This window comes from Rhinoraja longicauda, chromosome 1 (assembly GCF_053455715.1).
Source record: "Rhinoraja longicauda isolate Sanriku21f chromosome 1, sRhiLon1.1, whole genome shotgun sequence".
In the NCBI taxonomy this organism is placed as follows: Eukaryota; Metazoa; Chordata; class Chondrichthyes; order Rajiformes; family Arhynchobatidae; genus Rhinoraja; species Rhinoraja longicauda.
Window position 1 is genome coordinate 47,237,561 of NC_135953.1, and position 18,063 is coordinate 47,255,623.

Here is an 18,063-nt window from a genome sequence, read left to right on the forward strand (position 1 = left end):
CTTGTCCAGTCCTTTTATAATTTTATACATCTCTCAGATCCCCTCTAACCCTTCTAAACTCCAGTAAATACAAGCTCAGTCTTTCCAATCTTTCCTCATACGATAGTACCGCCATCCTGGAGATTAACCTTGTGAACCTACACTGCACTGCCTCAACAAGATTGTGAAAGATTGCAGCAGGATTGTGATCGATTGGCCAGGTGGGCTGAGGAATGGTTGATGGAATTTAATGCAGAAAAATGTGAGGTGTTGCATTCTGGGAAGTCTAACATGGGTAGGACCTACACAGTTAAGGGTAGGGCTCTGGGTAGTGTTGTAGAGCAGAGGAATCTCAGAGTGCAGGTGCATTGTTCCCTGTAGGTGGAATCGCAGGTAGATCGGGTGGTCAAAAAGACCTGTGGCACACTGGAAAGGGTACAGAGAAGATTTAAAAGGTTGTTCCCAGGACTAGAGGGTCTGAGCTATAGGCAGAGGTTGAGTAGGCTGGGACTCTATTCCAACTTTTAAGAAGCATTTAGACAGGTACGTGGATAGGAGAGGTTTGGAGGGAAATGGACCAAATGCTGGCAGGTGGGTCTAGTGTAGTTGGCCAGTGTGGGCAAGTTGGACCGAAAGGTCTGTTTCCACACTGTATCACTCTATGAGGTTCCCCAGGCACCGGATAGGTATTCCGCAGTACTTTTGAGTGAACCACACAGAAGATATGCTATGTTTAAAAGTCAATCTGATATACACTTAAATAGGCACAGCATGGAAAGGTATGGTTCTTTAATAAAGACAATTGGGATCAGTGCAGATGAGAAAAAATGCTGCCAAAGGGACCGATTCTGTGTTCACAAGTTCACGTTAAAGGAGTAGAATTAGGCCATTCGGCCCATCGAGTCTACTCTGCCATTCAATCATGGCTGATCTTTGCCTCCTAATCTCATTTTCAATAGACAATAGACAAAAGGTGCAGGAGGAGGCCATTCGGCCCTTTGAGCCAGCACCGTCATTCAATGTGATCATGGCTGATCATTGTCAATCAGTACCCCGTTCCTGCCTTCTCCACATAACCCTTGACACCCGTTCTAATCAAGAATTTGTCTATCTCTGCCTTAAAAATATGCACTGACTTGGCCTCCACAGCTTTCTGTAGGAATGAGTTCCACAGATTAACTACCCTCTGACTAAAGAAGTTCCTCCTCACTCACCTCCTTTCTAAAAGAGCGCCCTTTAATTCTGAGACTATGACCTCTGATCCTAGACAGAAACATCCTTTCCACATCCACTCTTATCACGACTATTGCCTCCACAATCTTTGAGGCCATCTCTTTCAGAACCCTGGGGTGCAGTCCATCCAGTCCTGGTGTCTTACCCACCCTCAGACCTTTCAGATTTCCGAGCACCTTCTCCTTAGTAATTGTTACTCCACTAACTTCAACCCCCAGACTCTCTAGGATTGCAGGCACACTGCTGGTGCTTTCCACTGTAAGGACTGATGCAAAAAAGTTATTCAATTCCCCTGTCATTTCTTGATTTCTTGTTATCACTTCTCCTGCATCATTCTCCAACAGCCCAACGAACACTCTTGCCTCTTGTTTACTCTTTATATATCCGTAGAAACTCTTGCTATCCTCATTTATATTATTGGCTAGCTTACATTCGCACTTCATCTTTTCTCTCCGTATTGTCCTTTTAGTCCTTTCTGTTGTACAACTCGATGAATCTATGCTGAGATTTAAGTGATTGAGATTATGTTTTGAAGTATGTTCTCCATGCTGCTGCTATAACTTTGGTGCTGAGCTAACTGGATTCGTTGAATCATCCCGATGAGTGTAAACCTATGCCCCCCCCCCCCCTCCTCCCCCCACCCCAAGATGTTCCTATGGATACTGCATGGATTGAAACGTCCATCCACATCTGATGTATTCGAGCAAATTCCAAGAAATGAAGCAATACCTTTTTTTAAGTTACACATGAATGGATGCATTATAATTGGGAATACAACTAATCCACAAACATTTCATTTTATAGATCAATACTGGACTTTTTCCTGTTCAGACTGCCATTGTTACTGTTAAAATACCAGTAACCACAAAAGACAACGGTCAACTTTTGTACCTCACTGGAGTAAACACAATTCCGGTACGTCAAGTTCACAATTCTCATGTATCATATTATCCTCTAACAATATTAACATTCTTCCTGTGGCAGCCTCAATTTAGGTCTTGATTGTAGATCAATGCAAAGAGAAGAAAATACAGTCACTACCCATTTCAGCTAATGAAATTCCTTGTAATTTGAGAAAAAGTATTCAATTAACAATACTAATATTTTGACTTCTGAGAATGCAGTTAAGAAAGATGTATATTGAGGAGGCAACTCAAAATTTCTATTTTGCAACATCATCTCGAGTCAAAACTAACTTCATCCGATTGATTCCTGAGATAACAGAGGTATTTCACAAGAAAAGATTGTTCAAAATGGTCCGGTAGGCTTTGAAATGTAGAAAATTGAGAGGTGACCTCAGTGAAAAATTCTGAATGGATTTAACAGATTAGATGCAATAAGACTCTTCACTTGGGGGTAGGGGGAAGGAAGTCTGGAACCAGTACAATCTTGATGATATTTGGTGATGGGGAAGAACAAACTTTACACAAATAAGATCTACTAAAGCTGAGCCAAAGTGTGAATTTAATCTCCAGCCAATTGCACCAGCATCTCTTACCATTGAGTACTGTAAATGTATTTTCTAGTTATGTCCAGTCAGCTGTATGCACAGTGGATTAGATATAAGTAAAATTGCATAAATAAATTATTACACATCTTCACCAATTGAATAAATATTTGTCCATACATTTTATATCTTTCTGTAGTTTCAGTCACTCAATACATTTATTTCTTATATGTTCCAATGTTTTTACAAGAAAGGAGAGAAATGAGTAAAGGGGGATGGACACAAAATGCTGGAGTAACTCAGCAGGTCAGGCTGCATCTCTGGAGGGAGCAAAGGCACAGGTGACATTTTAGGTCGTAACCCTTCTTCAGACAGTTCATGTTCTCCAGATATGCTGCCTGTCCCGCAGAGTTACTCCAACATTTTGTGTCTATCTTCATCAGCATCTGCATTTCCTTCCGACACATGAGTAAAGGGTGAACTGCCGGGTGAGGTTAAAAAGGGTAAAAATGGAAGAGAAGGCAGTGAGGGGAGTGGGCACTAAACGAAGGAGGGGATAGAGCCGTGTGAGGGAGGGCCAAGGAAGAGAATATAGACTCTATATATGTATGTGTCCATTTGTCTACATGTTTGCAAGTATGTACATATGCCAATCTGTGTAAATGTATTCAATGGAGCTGTTTTCCAATGGACTTGGGTCCCTCTGTGAGGATACCAAGACCCACTCTTATAAAGCCTTTGTGGTAGCTAGGGTGTAATGATCATGCCATATCAAAATAATTCAATAATTCTTCTCCTCAAACCCGAAGGAATGTTCAACAAATGAAGACAGTACTCATCTAAAAAACATAGCACAAAAAGTAAGGAAATTTGTGTTTGATAGATTATTTCTTTGTTGTAACAATGCTTCTTGGCAATAAATCTTATACCGTTGGAAAGCCTGTTTATTTCCCTTTTAAATGGTGCCACATTTGTAAGGAACATACATTTGTGGGATGAGCAGCAGAGCTGAGTATGTGGGTTGCGCCCATGAAAAATCTGCCAAATCTTCTCTGCCAATGCCAAACAGCTTATTCTGCCATTGACTCTTGTTCGGTGTTGTTTGGTGGATTGGATGATTGAAGTCTGAAGAAACAAGACATATTGTCAATTTAACAATTTATTCGTTTAATAAACAGGAGCCTCAGTAGTGTGTGGAAGAACCATACACAGCCACAACAGCCTGGCACCTCCTCCTCATGCTGGTCACCAGCCTGGTCACACACTGTTGTGGGATGGCATCCCATTCTTCAACCAGCATTTGTCGCAAGTCAGCCAACGTGGTTGTGTTGGTCACTCTGGCACGAACAGCACGCCCAAGCTGATCCCACAAGTGTTCAATGGGGTTGAGGTCAGGACTGCTGGCAGGCCATTCCATCCTCTCCACTCCCAAATTCTGGAGATAGTCTCTGAGAAACCCTGCTCTGTGGGGGCGAGCATTGTCATCTTGGAGGATAGAGTTCGGTCCCAGACTGTGGAGATATGGGATTGCCACTGGTTGCAGAATCTCATCTCGATATCTCTCTGCATTGAGATTGCCTCCAATGATGACAAGCCTCGTTTTTCCAGTGAGGGAAATGCCGCCCCACACTATCACACTGCCTCCACCAAAAGATGTTACTCTATCGGTGCAGCAATCAGCATAGCGTTCTCCGCGTCTTCTCCACACTTTGACCCTATGATCCAACTGCCGTAGGCAGAATCTGGACTCATCGCTGAACATAACGTTCCTCCACATGTTCAGGTTCCAGTGCACGTGTTGCCGACACCAGCGCAAACGGGCCTGACGGTGAAGGGCAGTCATGGCAGGCCTCCGGGCAGCCCTATGAGACCGGAGATCGGCTCCGTGCAGTCTGTTCCGAATTGTCTGGGCAGAGTGCCGTCGGCCATATCGTCCTGCAAACCTTGACTGCAAATCTGTAGAAGACAGCCTACGGTTCCTAAGTGCTGACAGGGTGAGGAAACGGTCTTCTTCGGGTGTCGTCTTCTTGGGACGCCCACTTCGCGGTCTGTCTCTGACATCCCCCGTTATATGGAACTTGGCCTTCACTTTGGAGATGGTACTAGGGCTCACTCCAAATAATGCCGCAACTTGGTTTTGCGGAACACCAGCTTGAAGTTGCCCTATCGCACGGGCCCTATCCAGATCAGTCAAACGCGGCATGCCGATTCTTGGAGCAGACACCTACTGACCACTGTAGCAGGTCCCATGCTCACAGATGCTGCCAATCAGGTGCCAATCAGGCACCTGATTGTCAGCACCTGGGGGTACCAGAAGCTCAAAACAAGAGTCAATAGCAACAGCAGAATAAACTGTTTGGCATTGGCAGAGAAGATTTGGCAAATCTTTCATGGGCGCAACCCATATACTCAGCTCTGCTGCTCATCACACAAATGCATGTTCCTTACAAATGTGGCACCATTTAAAAGGGAAATAAACAGGCTTTCCAACGGTATAAGATTTATTGCCAAGAAGCATTGTTACAACAAATAAATAATCTACCAAACACAAATTTCCTTACTTTTTGTGCTATGTATCTTATTTTTCTGGTTAAAATAACTCATCTGCTGTTATTAATTGGATTGTTCATAGAGAACTCTCTTGTGATATCGCAAGGACTACTTTGTTGTATCACAAGGACTACTTTGTTTGCCCGCGTAGTAAGAGAATGAGGTGATTTGGTCGTCACTCTGGTTCCAGGTGGCCGTGGAATAAGCAGTACCACGAAGTACAACAAATTCCTTGAGATTTCGCTGTCAGGGAGCAGAGTGAATTTATGTGCTGATGACAGACATCGCTTTGTGCTGGGAATAAGAATTGCTAACCAAATATAGAAACATAGAAACATAGAAAATAGATGCAGGAGGAGGCCATTTGGCCCTTTGAACCAGCACCGCCATTCATTGTGATCATGGCTGATCATCCACAATCAGTAACCTGTGCCTGCCTTCTCCCCATATCCCTTGATTCCACTAGCCCCATTGAGCTTTATCTAACTCTCTTTTAAATTGATCCAGTGAATTGGCCTCCACTGCCTTCCGTGGCAGAGAATTCCACAAATTCACAACACTCTGGGTGAAAATGTTTCTTCTCACCTCAGTTTTAAATGGTCCTATCTGCTAAAGAAAATTTAGCAATCAAGAAGACTGGCTGATGAGTAAGGATCAAACAATGTACTCTGTACATTTATTGTAACAATGTAACAATTAAACCACTGTAGGTCCCAAACAGGAATCATCATTATTTATTTATTTGTTACAAATGACCTTTCACATTGGAGACTAACATAGAGCGAATGAAGATTGTTACTGCTATTTGATCATTCATTTTAGAGATCTACTGTTTATAAAATAATTTCAGGAAAGCAACTTCATATGTCACTTAAAAGAACAAGTCGACAGACTGAATATCAAACACAAGCCTTATTCTGCAACTTTTATAAAGGAAAGCCTCAAGAATGTAAAAGATTTGGTAAGATGACATTCTATTATTAAACTTACTATTCTTTGGTTGATGTAGAAATACTGGAATGCACTGACGATTAGTGCAGTTCTGTTGAGAACTGCCAGAGGAGAAAGCAGTATGTCCCCGGTTTCCATGCCAGAGCAGTCCAGGAGCATTCAACAAGTTGCTAAGTTGGGGGGGCAAATAGTCCATATCTGTCCCCTCAGCCTCATGCCAGTCAGAGCCGGCCCATCTATTTAGGTGGAGTTGCCATGTGTCACTGGAAAGATAAATTTAATTGTCGTTTGTCTATTTTCCTTTATTTCACTCTATATTTATGTATTTAATAAAGTAATGACAATTTTCCATATTTTAATATAAATTTGTTATACTATTATTCTAAATAAGATGTAATCTTTCTTATTTCTTTCTCTTCAACCTTTTTCACCCGTGATTGGGGTCCTACCACCTGCCATCAAGGTGTTGTTTACACCAATGCAACTCATGGAAAGGCGGCGTTGATGATACCACCAGTGCATTAGTAGCTGTATAGCCACAACAAAGCCCTGTGGCCATGGGAGGTGGCAAAAGGGTGGTAAAGTTAGATCAGTATCAATTGGCCACATGCCCTTGGTTTATTCAAAACAAGTCACTTTTTTTTCTGGTGATTAAGGGATAGAAAATATTCATAAATGAAAATAGTTTTGCTTAACCTTACTAAGAGAATTTTATTTCTTCTTGTAGAACTGTGAAAATACCATCTGTGAAAGTTTTGTTTGCACAATCAACAACCTAGCAAAGAACGAAGAATATTTAATTAAAATTACCACCAGAATCTGGGAGGGTACATTTATGAATGTAAGTATCATTAATAATTTATTTTTTACAAATAAGTTTTATCCTAAGTGTGGTCACACAATGGAATAGCATTTCAGTTTAGTTTAGTTTAGTTTATTGTCATGTGTACCGAGGTACATTGAAAAGCTTTTTGTCATGAGCTATCCACTCAGCGAAAAGACTATACAAGATTATAATCAAGCTGTCCACTGTGTACAGATAAAACCATCTTCCCTGGACGGGAATCGAACCCGGGCCGCTGCGGGGATTATGCCGAAACCTAACCATCAGACCACCATCGATCTCTCAGACAGATTAGCCTTGTCGACGATAAATAAAAGTCCCTGAAAATCCTGCAAAGAGTTGCAGAAAGTATTTCCCTGAATAAGCAATGGTAAATCAGGTGGACCCCAGCAAGACTCTAGGCCATTATATCTAATTCAGCAAGTTGATCATATGATTTTAAAGCTGTTGTAAAATTAGTTTATTCAGCTTACATTTCTTGTGGCGTAAAAAACAAGTTGTGCATCATATCCACAATGACTTCCCAAAGGAGGGGAGGGGGGAGAACAAAGGAGGAGATGGCGGGAATAATTTGTAACTCTGTCAGCACCGTATTGAGTCATAGAGTGAAACAGTGTGGCAATAGGCCCTTTGGCCTAACTCGCCCACACCGGTCAACAATGTCCCAGCTACACTAGTCCCACTTGCCTGTACTTGGTCCATATCCCTCCAAACCTGTCCTATCCATGTACTGGTCTAACTATTTCTTAAACAATGGGATAGTCCCAGCCTCAACTACCTCCTCTGGCAACTTGGTCCATACACCCACCACCCTTTGTGTGAAAAAGTTACCCCACGGATTCCTATTAAATCTTTTCCCCTTCACCTTGAACCAATATCCTCTGGTCCTTGATTCCCCCACTCTGGGCAAAAGACTCTGTGCATCTACCCAATCTATCCTCTCATGATTTGTATACTTCTATAAGATCTCCCCTCATCCTCCTGCACTCCATGGAATAGAGTCCCAGCCTACTCAACCTCTGCCTATAGCTCGCACTCTCTAGTCCTGGGAACATCCTTGTAAATTTTCTCTGTGCCCTTTCCAGCTTGACAACATTTTTCCTATAGCACGGTGCCCATAACTGAACACAATAGTCTCAATGTGGCCTCACCAAAGTTTTATACTACTGCAACATAACCTCCCAACTTCTATACTGGTTGATGAAGGCCAATGTGCCACAAGCCTTTTTGACCTACCTGCGACTTGACTTTCAAGGAACCATACACCTGTACCCCTAGGTCCCTTTGGTCTACAACACTACACAGTGGCCTACCATTTACTGTGTAGGTCCTGCCCTTGTTCGACATCCCAAAATGCAGTTGACCTCACACTTCCCTGCATTAAATTCCATCAACCATTCCTCCGCCCACCTGGCCAATCGATCCAGATCCTGCTGCAATCTTTCACAACCATCTTCACTATCTGTAAAACCATTAACTTTTGCATCATCAGCAAACTTGCTAATCTTGCCCTGTATGTTTTCATCCAAATCATTGATGTAGATGACAAACAGTAACGGGCCCAACACCGAACCCTGAGGCACACCACTAGTCACTGGCCTCCAGTCTGAGAAGTAACCTTCCACCATCACCCTCTGCTTCTTTCCATGGAGCCAATTTGCTATCCATTCAGCTATCTCTCCTTGGATCCCATGCGATCTAACCTTCCAGAGCAGCCTACCATGTGGAACCTTGTTGAACGCCTCACTGAAGTCAAGATTCAAGATTCAAGATTCAATTTATTTGTCATCCAAAAAACAAGTTTTTTGGACGAAATTTCGTCACCCACAGTCCAACAATAAGAGCAATAAAATAAGCAAATTACACAACCCCAACCAACACAAAACCCCCCAAAAAGAAACATCCATCACAGTGAGTCTCCTCCAGTCCCCTCCTCACTGTGATGGAAGGCCAGAATGTCTTTTTCTCTTCCCCTGCCGTCTTCTCCTGCGGTCAGGCTGTTGTCGTTGCCATGTTCCAGGCTGCGCCGGACGGTGAAATGTCCGCAACGGGCCGACCCAAGCCCCGCTGCAAGTCGGGGCGGTCGTGGCTCCCGACATTGAAGCCCCCGCCGAGCAGAGAAAATTCCGTGGCCTATTTCAGGCCGCGCCGGACGGTGAAATATCCGCGGCGGGCCGACCCAAGCCCCGCAATCCGCTGCCGCTGCCGGAGCTCCCGATGTCGGCATCCACGCGGCCCGAGCCTAAGGCGAGTCGCAGCCGCTCCCGCAGCCTCCGAGAACGGCCGGCTCCGCTGATGGTGAGTCTGGTCCGCGGGCTCTGCGAACCAGAGCCCTGGAGGCCGCCAGCTCCAGGAGTTGGGCCGATGGTAGGCCGCAGCAGGAACGGAGACACGGCCCAGAACACAAAGGTCGGGTCTCCGTTCGGAAGGGACACATATTACAATTTTACAGTTCCCCCCCTCCCCCCCACACACACACATAGTACACAAACACAAGAACACCACATCACAACTACAATTAAGACAACAAAAACAACAAAAACACAAAGACAAATGGACTGCAGGTAAGCCGCAGCTGCTAGGGCAGCGCCGCCATCTTCCTCCATGTACACATCTACAACTCTGCCCTCCTCAACCGTTTTGGTCATGTATATGGTGACTATTTGCATACCTTGGGTATGCAAGCAAAGAATTTCACTGTGCCTTGTCACATGTGACAATAAAGTATTCCATCCATTAACAGACCTTTAAAAATGGCAGTATTCAAGCTCTGATGAAATGCAGTAACTATTGCATTGATTGTGAAGTCAGTCCTGCTAGTGATTTTGACCAAAGATTTCAAAATCTCTGCTTCTTTAATAATGCACATTAATTGTCTGCCAAGAAATGAAAATTCAGACAAAAAATAGAATGCTATTATAATTCATTATCTTATGTATGATTATTTGTCCTTTGTGATCACTTTGCCATCTATTTTTCTTGGTCTGTGTGGAGAAATATAATTGTAGAACTGCAGCAGAGCGATCGGGAGTGAGGACATCAATTAGTTATTTCCTCCATAACATATGGCATTGATTCTAAATAAACAATTCTATTAACCTATCGGCTAAAATGAATCACTCAGCTTAGATTCAGCAGTAACTTCCTATGTGGTTTGAACAAGGCTCCAGGGAGAAAAAGTTCAACTTAGTGGAACATTGTGTTCTATATAAAATAAAAAGGTGCCAGATAAGGAAAAGTTGCTGAGCCCACCACTGTACGTCGAGTGACAGTATAAATTCAAGATATCAATAAAGATGCTAATTGCGGAACATATTTAGTTTAATTTTGTTTAGTTTAGAAACAGGCCCTTCAGCCCACCGAGTCCAGGCGACCAGCAATCCCCACACAATTACACTGTCCTACACACACTGGGGACAATTTACAATTAGACCAAACCTACAAGTCTTTGGAGTATGGGAGGATACTGGAGATCCCGGAGAAAATCCACGCAGGTCACGGGGAGAACGTACAAACTCCGTACAGACAGCACCCTTAGCCAGGATCGAACCCGGGTCTCTGGCGCTGTAAATCTATCACTGCGCCACTGTGCCACCCGTTCTTTATTCATGTTTCAGAATGTGAGCTTCACTGGTGAGACAAGCATTTTTTGCCCACTCATAAATGCCCTTGAGGAGCTGGTGATGTTGTACCTTCTTTAACATATATAACATATAACATATAACAACTACAGCATGGAAACAGGCCTGTCCGGCCCTACCAGTCCACGTCGACCATTCTCCCTGACCTAGTCTCATCTACCTGCACTCAGACCATAACCCTCTAATCCCCTCTTATCCATATACCTATCCAATTTACTCTTAAATAATAAAATCGAGCCAGCCTCCACCACTTCCACCGGAAGCCCATTCCATACAGCCACAACCCTCTGAGTAAAGAAGTTCCCCCTCATGTTACCCCTAAACCTTTGTCCCTCAATTCTGAAGCTATGTCCCCTTGTTGGAATCTTCCCCACTCTCAAAGGGAAAAGCCTACCCACGTCAGCTCTGTCCGTCCCTCTCAAAATTTTAAAAACCTCTATCAAGTCCCCCCTCAACCTTCTACGCTCCAAAGAATAAAGACCCAACCTGTTCAACCTCTCTCTGTAGCCTAAGTGCTGAAACCCAGGCAACATTCTAGTAAATCTCTGTACCCTCTCCATTTTGTCGACATCCTTCCTATAATTTAGCGACCAGAACTGCACACCATACTCCAGATTCGGCCTCACCAATGCCCTGTACAATTTTAACATTACATCCCAACTTCTATACTCGATGTTCTGATTTATAAAGGCAAGCATACCAAACGCCTTCTTCACCACCCTATCCACATGAGATTCCACCTTCAGGGAAAAATGCACAGTTATTCCCAGATCCCTCTGTTCCACTGCATTCCTCAATTCCCTACCATTTACCCTGTACGTCCTATTTTGATTTGTCCTACCAAAATGCAGCACCTCACACTTATCAGCATTAAACTCCATCTGCCATCTTTCAGCCCACCCTTCCAAAAGGCCCAAGTCTCTCTGTAGACTTTGAAAATCTACCTCACTATCAACTACTCCACCTATCTTAGTATCATCTGCATATTTACTAATCCAATTTGCCACACCATCATCCAGATCATTAATGTAAATGACAAACAACAGTGGACCCAACACAGATCCTTGGGGTACTCCACTAGACACTGGCCTCCAACCTGACATACAATTGTCAACCGTTACCCTCTGGTATCTCCCATTCAGCCATTGTTGAATCCATCTTGCAACCTCACTATTAATACCCAACGATTTAACCTTCTTAATCAACCTTCCATGTGGAACCTTGTCAAATGCCTTACTGAAGTCCATATAGACAACATCCACAGCCTTGCCCTTATCAATTTCCCTGGTAACCTCTTCAAAAAATTCAAGAAGATTAGTCAAACATGACCTTCCAGGCACAAATCCATGTTGACTGTTTCTAATCAGGCCTTGATTATCCAAATAATTATATATATTGTCCCTAAGTATCTTTTCCATTAATTTTCCCACCACAGACGTCAAACTAATAGGTCTATAATTGCTAGGTTTACTTTTAGAACCTTTTTTAAACAAAGGCACAACATGCGCAATGCGCCAATATTCCAGCACCATCCCCGTTTCTAATGACGTTTGAAATATTTCCGTCATAGCCCCTGCTATTTCTGCACTGACTTCCCTCAATGTCCTAGGGAATATCCTATCAGGACCTGGAGACTTATCCACTTTTATATTTTTCAAAAGTGTCCGTACCTCCTCTTCTTTAATCCTCCTAATTTCCCTGGTAATTTAACTGCTACAGTCTTCTGGTGAGAGTACTCTCATAGTGCTGTTGGGTGGGGCGAACCAGGATTTAGATCCATAGATGATGAAGGAACAGTGGGATGATGTCTTCCAATGTGCCTGCTATCCTTGCTTGTAAACATCGCGATTTAGGAGATAGCCAGAGTAGCCACGTTGAATAACTGCAATGCATTTTGTAGCTGGTACACCATGCAGCAACACAGCAGTTATGGTGTAGGAGTGGACATTTGAGACAGATTAGGTGCCAATCAGATAAGTTTCTATGTCTTGGATCATGTTAAGCTTCTTTAGTTTATTGGAGCCACACAAATCCAAGCAAATGGAGAATACTTCACATGACTGGTTTTTGCCTCGTGGAACCTTCTCGTGTTTTGACCTTAATGTCCTTTGACTTTCAGTATTACCAAGTTCTGTTTGAAGCCACATTTGGTGTTTTGGTGTAAAGTGAAGGACTTGTTTTGAATTTGTCCTGCATTTCATCAACTTTCTGTAAATGGGCAATGCTCCACACCATGATCGAAACTTTATTGGAGCAAGGTCTACTTTGTTATGCAACTCTTCAGTATTACAGCCAGCATCTGCAGTCTTTCAGTCTTTGCAATCTTAAATGCCTTCAGCCACTTTCTAATAGCACAGAAAGTGAATCTAAATGGATGAAAGAATGGCTTTTTTTAATTGAGAGTATGAAGATGGAGCTAAGATGGATTGTATATGTATTTGCTTTAGTCTTAATTAAATAGCTGACCTTTTTCTTATTTTTCTCTCAGATGAAATTATTGCAGTTTTAAAACCTTAACTAACAACCTTATCACCCTTTATTTTAGGCCATCTTTCAAAGCATAACATTGAGTCCGGTTGCACAGATTGAAATAAGCGGACAATTATTGATCATCAAAAACAATACATTATCAGTGAGTATCCTAAACCTTGCCACTCTAATCCCTTTACGACTTTTCTAATTTTATATTGAATCAAAAGACTTAAAATACGATAAACAGAGACTGAAATACTGCCAGAAGGAGAATAAGTAAATGAGATGTCTGGGCAAAGTAGAAATAATTACTTTTAAATGATATATGAAGTTAAGCATTCTCACCGACATCATTTTAATTTCTCTTTCTCTGTTGTCTAATTAAATGTTGGAGCTTATTTTCCATCCAAACAGCAGTACTTCTACTGGATGTTTCCAGGGTTCCTTGCAGATGAGCCAATTTTCTAGCGCTGGTGAAGAAGCTCAAGGCACCAGCAGTATTTTGTATTTCTTGTAGCAGCGGCCCCGGACTGCATGGCTGGCGTGGATTTCCACTTACTGTTCTTGGATTGGGAAATCTATCTGCAGGCACTGCATCAGCTTATTTGTGCTGCTCCAGGAGGAGCACACACAGCATTTCCCATTAACATTAGTTATTGGGAGAACAGGTGGCAGAAGATCAAGAACCTCAGTGACCTCCCCTACCTTCCCCCCCTTCCCCCTGCCGCCCCAACATGTAACGACCAGATACTTATAATTTCTTGCATTCAAAATGCGAGGTTATGCTTTATTTATAAGAACTGCTGCTCCTCCTAGAGCAACACAAAGTAATGAAAGACACTTCGTTGGTCTCGAGCCAGATCATTTCTAGGTTAGCTCAACTTGGCAGGAGAGCCACAATTCAAATTTAAATTGCATTGTCTGTTTTAAAATTATTATTGTGAGCCAATGCAAAGAATGGCCCCACTGCCATTAACTGCTATCCTTGCCATCTGCAAAACAGTATAAAATTGCTGACTTTGAGAGTCTGGCAGTTTTCCATCAATAATCAACATAACTTTAAAGACTGAAGAAGGGTCCCGACCCAAAATGTCATCCATCTATGTTCTACAGAGGTGCTGCATGACCCACTGAGTTCTCCAGCACTTTGTGTCTTTTTTAAAAAACCAGAATCGGCAAATCCTTGCGTCCACATAATTTTAACTTTTCCTGATTTGAGTTGCTTTTAAAATAATTAATTGTACAAACAACAAACTCCAACTATGTCCTGGGTATTGTTTACAAATAGAAAATGTAAGTCTTCCAGCATAACTATTTGCTCAGAACATGAGATTGATCAAATTTTATTTTTTTTGTTGCAAGTTAATAGGTTTAATGGAACTTTAAACAGAACTGACTTTTGGCTGTGCTTTTCATTTTGACATTTAGATCCCAGTTACATTAATCAAACCTGTGGAAAAAGTAAAGGTTCCTGTCGGAGTGATTGTGGGGAGTGTCATAGGTGGATTACTTGTGCTTTTAGCACTCATTGGTGCCCTATGGAAAGTAAGTAACTTCTCCGGTTTTGAAATAATCATAAGACTTAGAGAACGAGAGAGATAGTAACTGATTATTAATTTGCCTTTTTTGGTTTTGAGTCATCATAAAATTATTTTGTTTTCCATGGCTCATAAACATCTTTAATTTTCTAGTCGATAATGTACTCTTGAAAACTAATAAACTATTTGATAATGTATTCACGCATGTAAACAGTCTTATGTGCAGAATTATAAAGCAGAGCCACATGGTATTTATTTCATAATGTTCAGATGGATATTGTTTGGCCAATAATGCCTTTGCTATGACTGGCCAACATCCAAATAGCAAACAAGCACCTTATTTTACATTGTAGCCGGAGAAGAAAATATAGCCGAATATAATCAACTACACATATATAATCCTAAATGGAAATATATAATTATGTGAAACAAATTAACAAGACACAGTGATTTTTGACAGCAGTGAATGAACACTTACTTTGTTTTCAACAGCTTGGATTCTTTAAAAGAAAATACAACAAACTGGCAAAGGACGAAGAGGAAAATGATGACAATGACAATGACAATCTCAATGATAATGCTGCTGAAGAATAATGAATTATGGTTAATTTCACTGTGAATTATACAGGTTCTTTTTAGACTGAATTGTTGAATATGGCTGGTCGCAAGGGATGTGGTAGACTTATTCATATTAGGTCACGACAAAACTGAGTGTCGTTGTAGAAAAACATTAACATTTGATAGATTCAGTGTTTACATTTTATGGAGCTAATTTTCACTTTTGGAGAAAAGCAAAAATTGCTACTTTAATTCATATTTGATCCACTAATTTAAATGTGGGACATGTCCCTTTAAAGTGTGCCATTTCAGTCATTGGCTGTAGATTATGATGAAAATGGTCAATTTCCCATATTCATTTTCAGGAATTTCATCCTTTATTTCCTCTTGAAGATTATGGAATCATCAGTATGAGAGCTGATTATGGTCTTCTGCAAAAATGTTGCTACTGAAAAATTTAAGTGTGTTCATCATTGAAATCAGTTGAATTTGGTCGAGGGGATCCTCAAACTGAAAAAGAGAATTTTAGGATGTTTTATATTCTACCTAGCCTCAAGGCAAAAGGCAATTAGTTTATACAATGTGATACTTAATTACCTGTCTTTGCGATATCAGGGGCAAATATTTGCATATATTTAACTAGCAGGAAAAGGTCCTCATTAAGAACAAATATCAAAGGATTGCAGGCAATCCTACTGCTGATTTGCAAATTGAGCTGCTGGTGACCAAGATTCCCTATGTCAGTACACCTTCAGAACATTTCTCCCATTGTTTTCTTTTGCACCCAGATGAATCAAATAAACATTGGTTCTGATCCACAAACACAGTGGTAATAATGATGAATATTTTAATTCAGCCAATAACATACCCAGCCAGGCACACAGTAATATTGATTGTTTTCCCAGATTTCAATTTGTATTGCCTCCTAAAATATGCCTTCTGTCATTTAATTTCACTTTCCTCTTGGTCAATAAGCAATAAGATTATTGCTATTTTTTTAATATTTCTTTTGAAAACGTTTCCATTTTGCTCCACTCTGCTATATGCTATGTTTCAATATTTCCACTTTCGTCAGATCAATAAATACTTCATTGAAAACTGATTCAGGTCTTGGGAACAAACAATCTATTGTCATTCAGGATAGCTACGCGGGTTTATTAAAGCCAACATTATGCTATGTACTAATGTCTGGTCAGTAATACATTGTTATGTAAATAAGACTTGCAAAATATGTTTTGAATACCATTAAAAGTTTTTTTTCTACAAATCTAAGGGATATGGTTAACATTGCAAGAATTTTTTTAATGAAAAAATTCTTCAAGAATGGCACTGTTTTCAATAATGTAATTAGTACATTTTATATGCATCGATTTTTCTGCCAACAACATTTAAATTTGAGTTATTCACAAAATGCTGGAGTAACTCAGCAGGTCAGGCAGCCTGAGTTCTTGTTTCTCAAAGTATTTTTTAAAAACACCGCCATAAAGCTCATTTTAAAAACAAATGTGCTTAGCACTCTGAAAATCTATATGAACCCAATGCAAAAGCCAGTCATGATGCACTGGTGGGACTTATTGCACTTACAGATTTGGGTTTATATATATGTAAATATATGCTTCAAATATTTATTAGGTGATTTCTTCCCAAACTCAATACTACTGTTTTTTTTCCATTTTGGATTGAAAAGTGAAAGGGTTGTCTTGCTATGCATTGCCTCCTTTTAATGTGAAATGTCTATCTCTGTAACTCACAGGCTTTAATTAAAAAAATGAATGAGCAAAACTTATTGTGTATTTTCATTTATTTCCAATATTATTATCTTTATTGTACAAGAGTCTGTGAACATTTTATCCAGCCATCTTCCCCGTAAGTTTATCTGTGTGCTACTTCTCATAATTCTGATCCAACTCCATAGAGAATGTTGTAATCCGATGGAGGTCTTCTACCATTTCTAAATTTAAAATTCTTTGTTTCTAAAAAAACTTTGCATTCCTTTAGTTTATCAATATAAGTATGATTGGTATTTTTCTTGTTTCTCTTGTTAATAAACTCTTGCCCTGTCCTTTCTACAGTTTTGTCATATTAACTGAGGAATGGTGAGAATTCATTGAGATTAATGTGGAATTCATTGCCACAGAAGGCTGTGGAGGCCAAGTCAATGGATACTTTTTTAGCTGGAGATTGATAGATTCTTGATTAGTACGGGGGTTAGGGGGAGAAGCATGGAGAATGGGATTGAGGGAAAGATAGACTTGATGGGCCGAAAGCCTAATTCTGCTTCTACAATTTATGAACTTTATGAGCTATCAAAATCATTGCCACAAACCTGGCCCCAAGGATCTCCATGCAATGTAGCCATCCTTTGATTTGTGTGGTGCTTCAAATGCAGTTATTGCAGCCGATTCCTGCAAAACAAACTGATAATGCTCGGATAATGAACCACTCGATTCACACTTCTACTGCTCACTGAGGAAATTGAGCACCTTTCAGATTGCATATGGAGCACAGTTTAAATATATTAATCTGATTAAGTTGATCTGGATGCAGCCAAAAGCCCTCTGCACCTGGAGATATCCTACAATTATAGTGTCATAGAGTGATTCAGCATGGAAACAGGCCCTTTGGCCCAATTTGCCTACATTGGCCAACATGTCCCATCTGCATTTGTCCCACCTGCCCCAAACCTGTCCTATCCATGTACCTGTCTAACTTGTTTCTTAAACTTTGGGATTGTCCCTGCCTCAACTTTCTCCTCTGGTAGCTTATTCCATACACCCACCACCCTTTGTGTGATAGATACCCCTCAGATTCCGATTAAATCTTTTCTCCTTCACATTATCCTCCGGTCCA

General features: G+C 41.1%; 1 protein-coding gene across 3 annotated transcripts in view; it reads left to right on the plus strand.

The window, feature by feature from the left end:
- The window catches only part of itga2.2 (integrin, alpha 2 (CD49B, alpha 2 subunit of VLA-2 receptor), tandem duplicate 2), a 116,203-nt gene extending 99,217 nt beyond the window's left edge, over positions 1-16,986 (plus strand). For all 3 annotated transcript variants that reach the window (XM_078396722.1, XM_078396740.1, XM_078396732.1), the window contains 6 exons: positions 2,017-2,127; positions 6,060-6,170; positions 6,888-7,001; positions 13,191-13,277; positions 14,546-14,662; positions 15,148-16,986. In XM_078396722.1, the coding sequence (XP_078252848.1) occupies positions 2,017-2,127; positions 6,060-6,170; positions 6,888-7,001; positions 13,191-13,277; positions 14,546-14,662; positions 15,148-15,249 (642 nt within the window). In that variant the 3' untranslated portion in view covers positions 15,250-16,986. The remainder of the gene's footprint in view (positions 1-2,016; positions 2,128-6,059; positions 6,171-6,887; positions 7,002-13,190; positions 13,278-14,545; positions 14,663-15,147) is intronic.
- Positions 16,987-18,063: the final 1,077 nt, after the last annotated feature.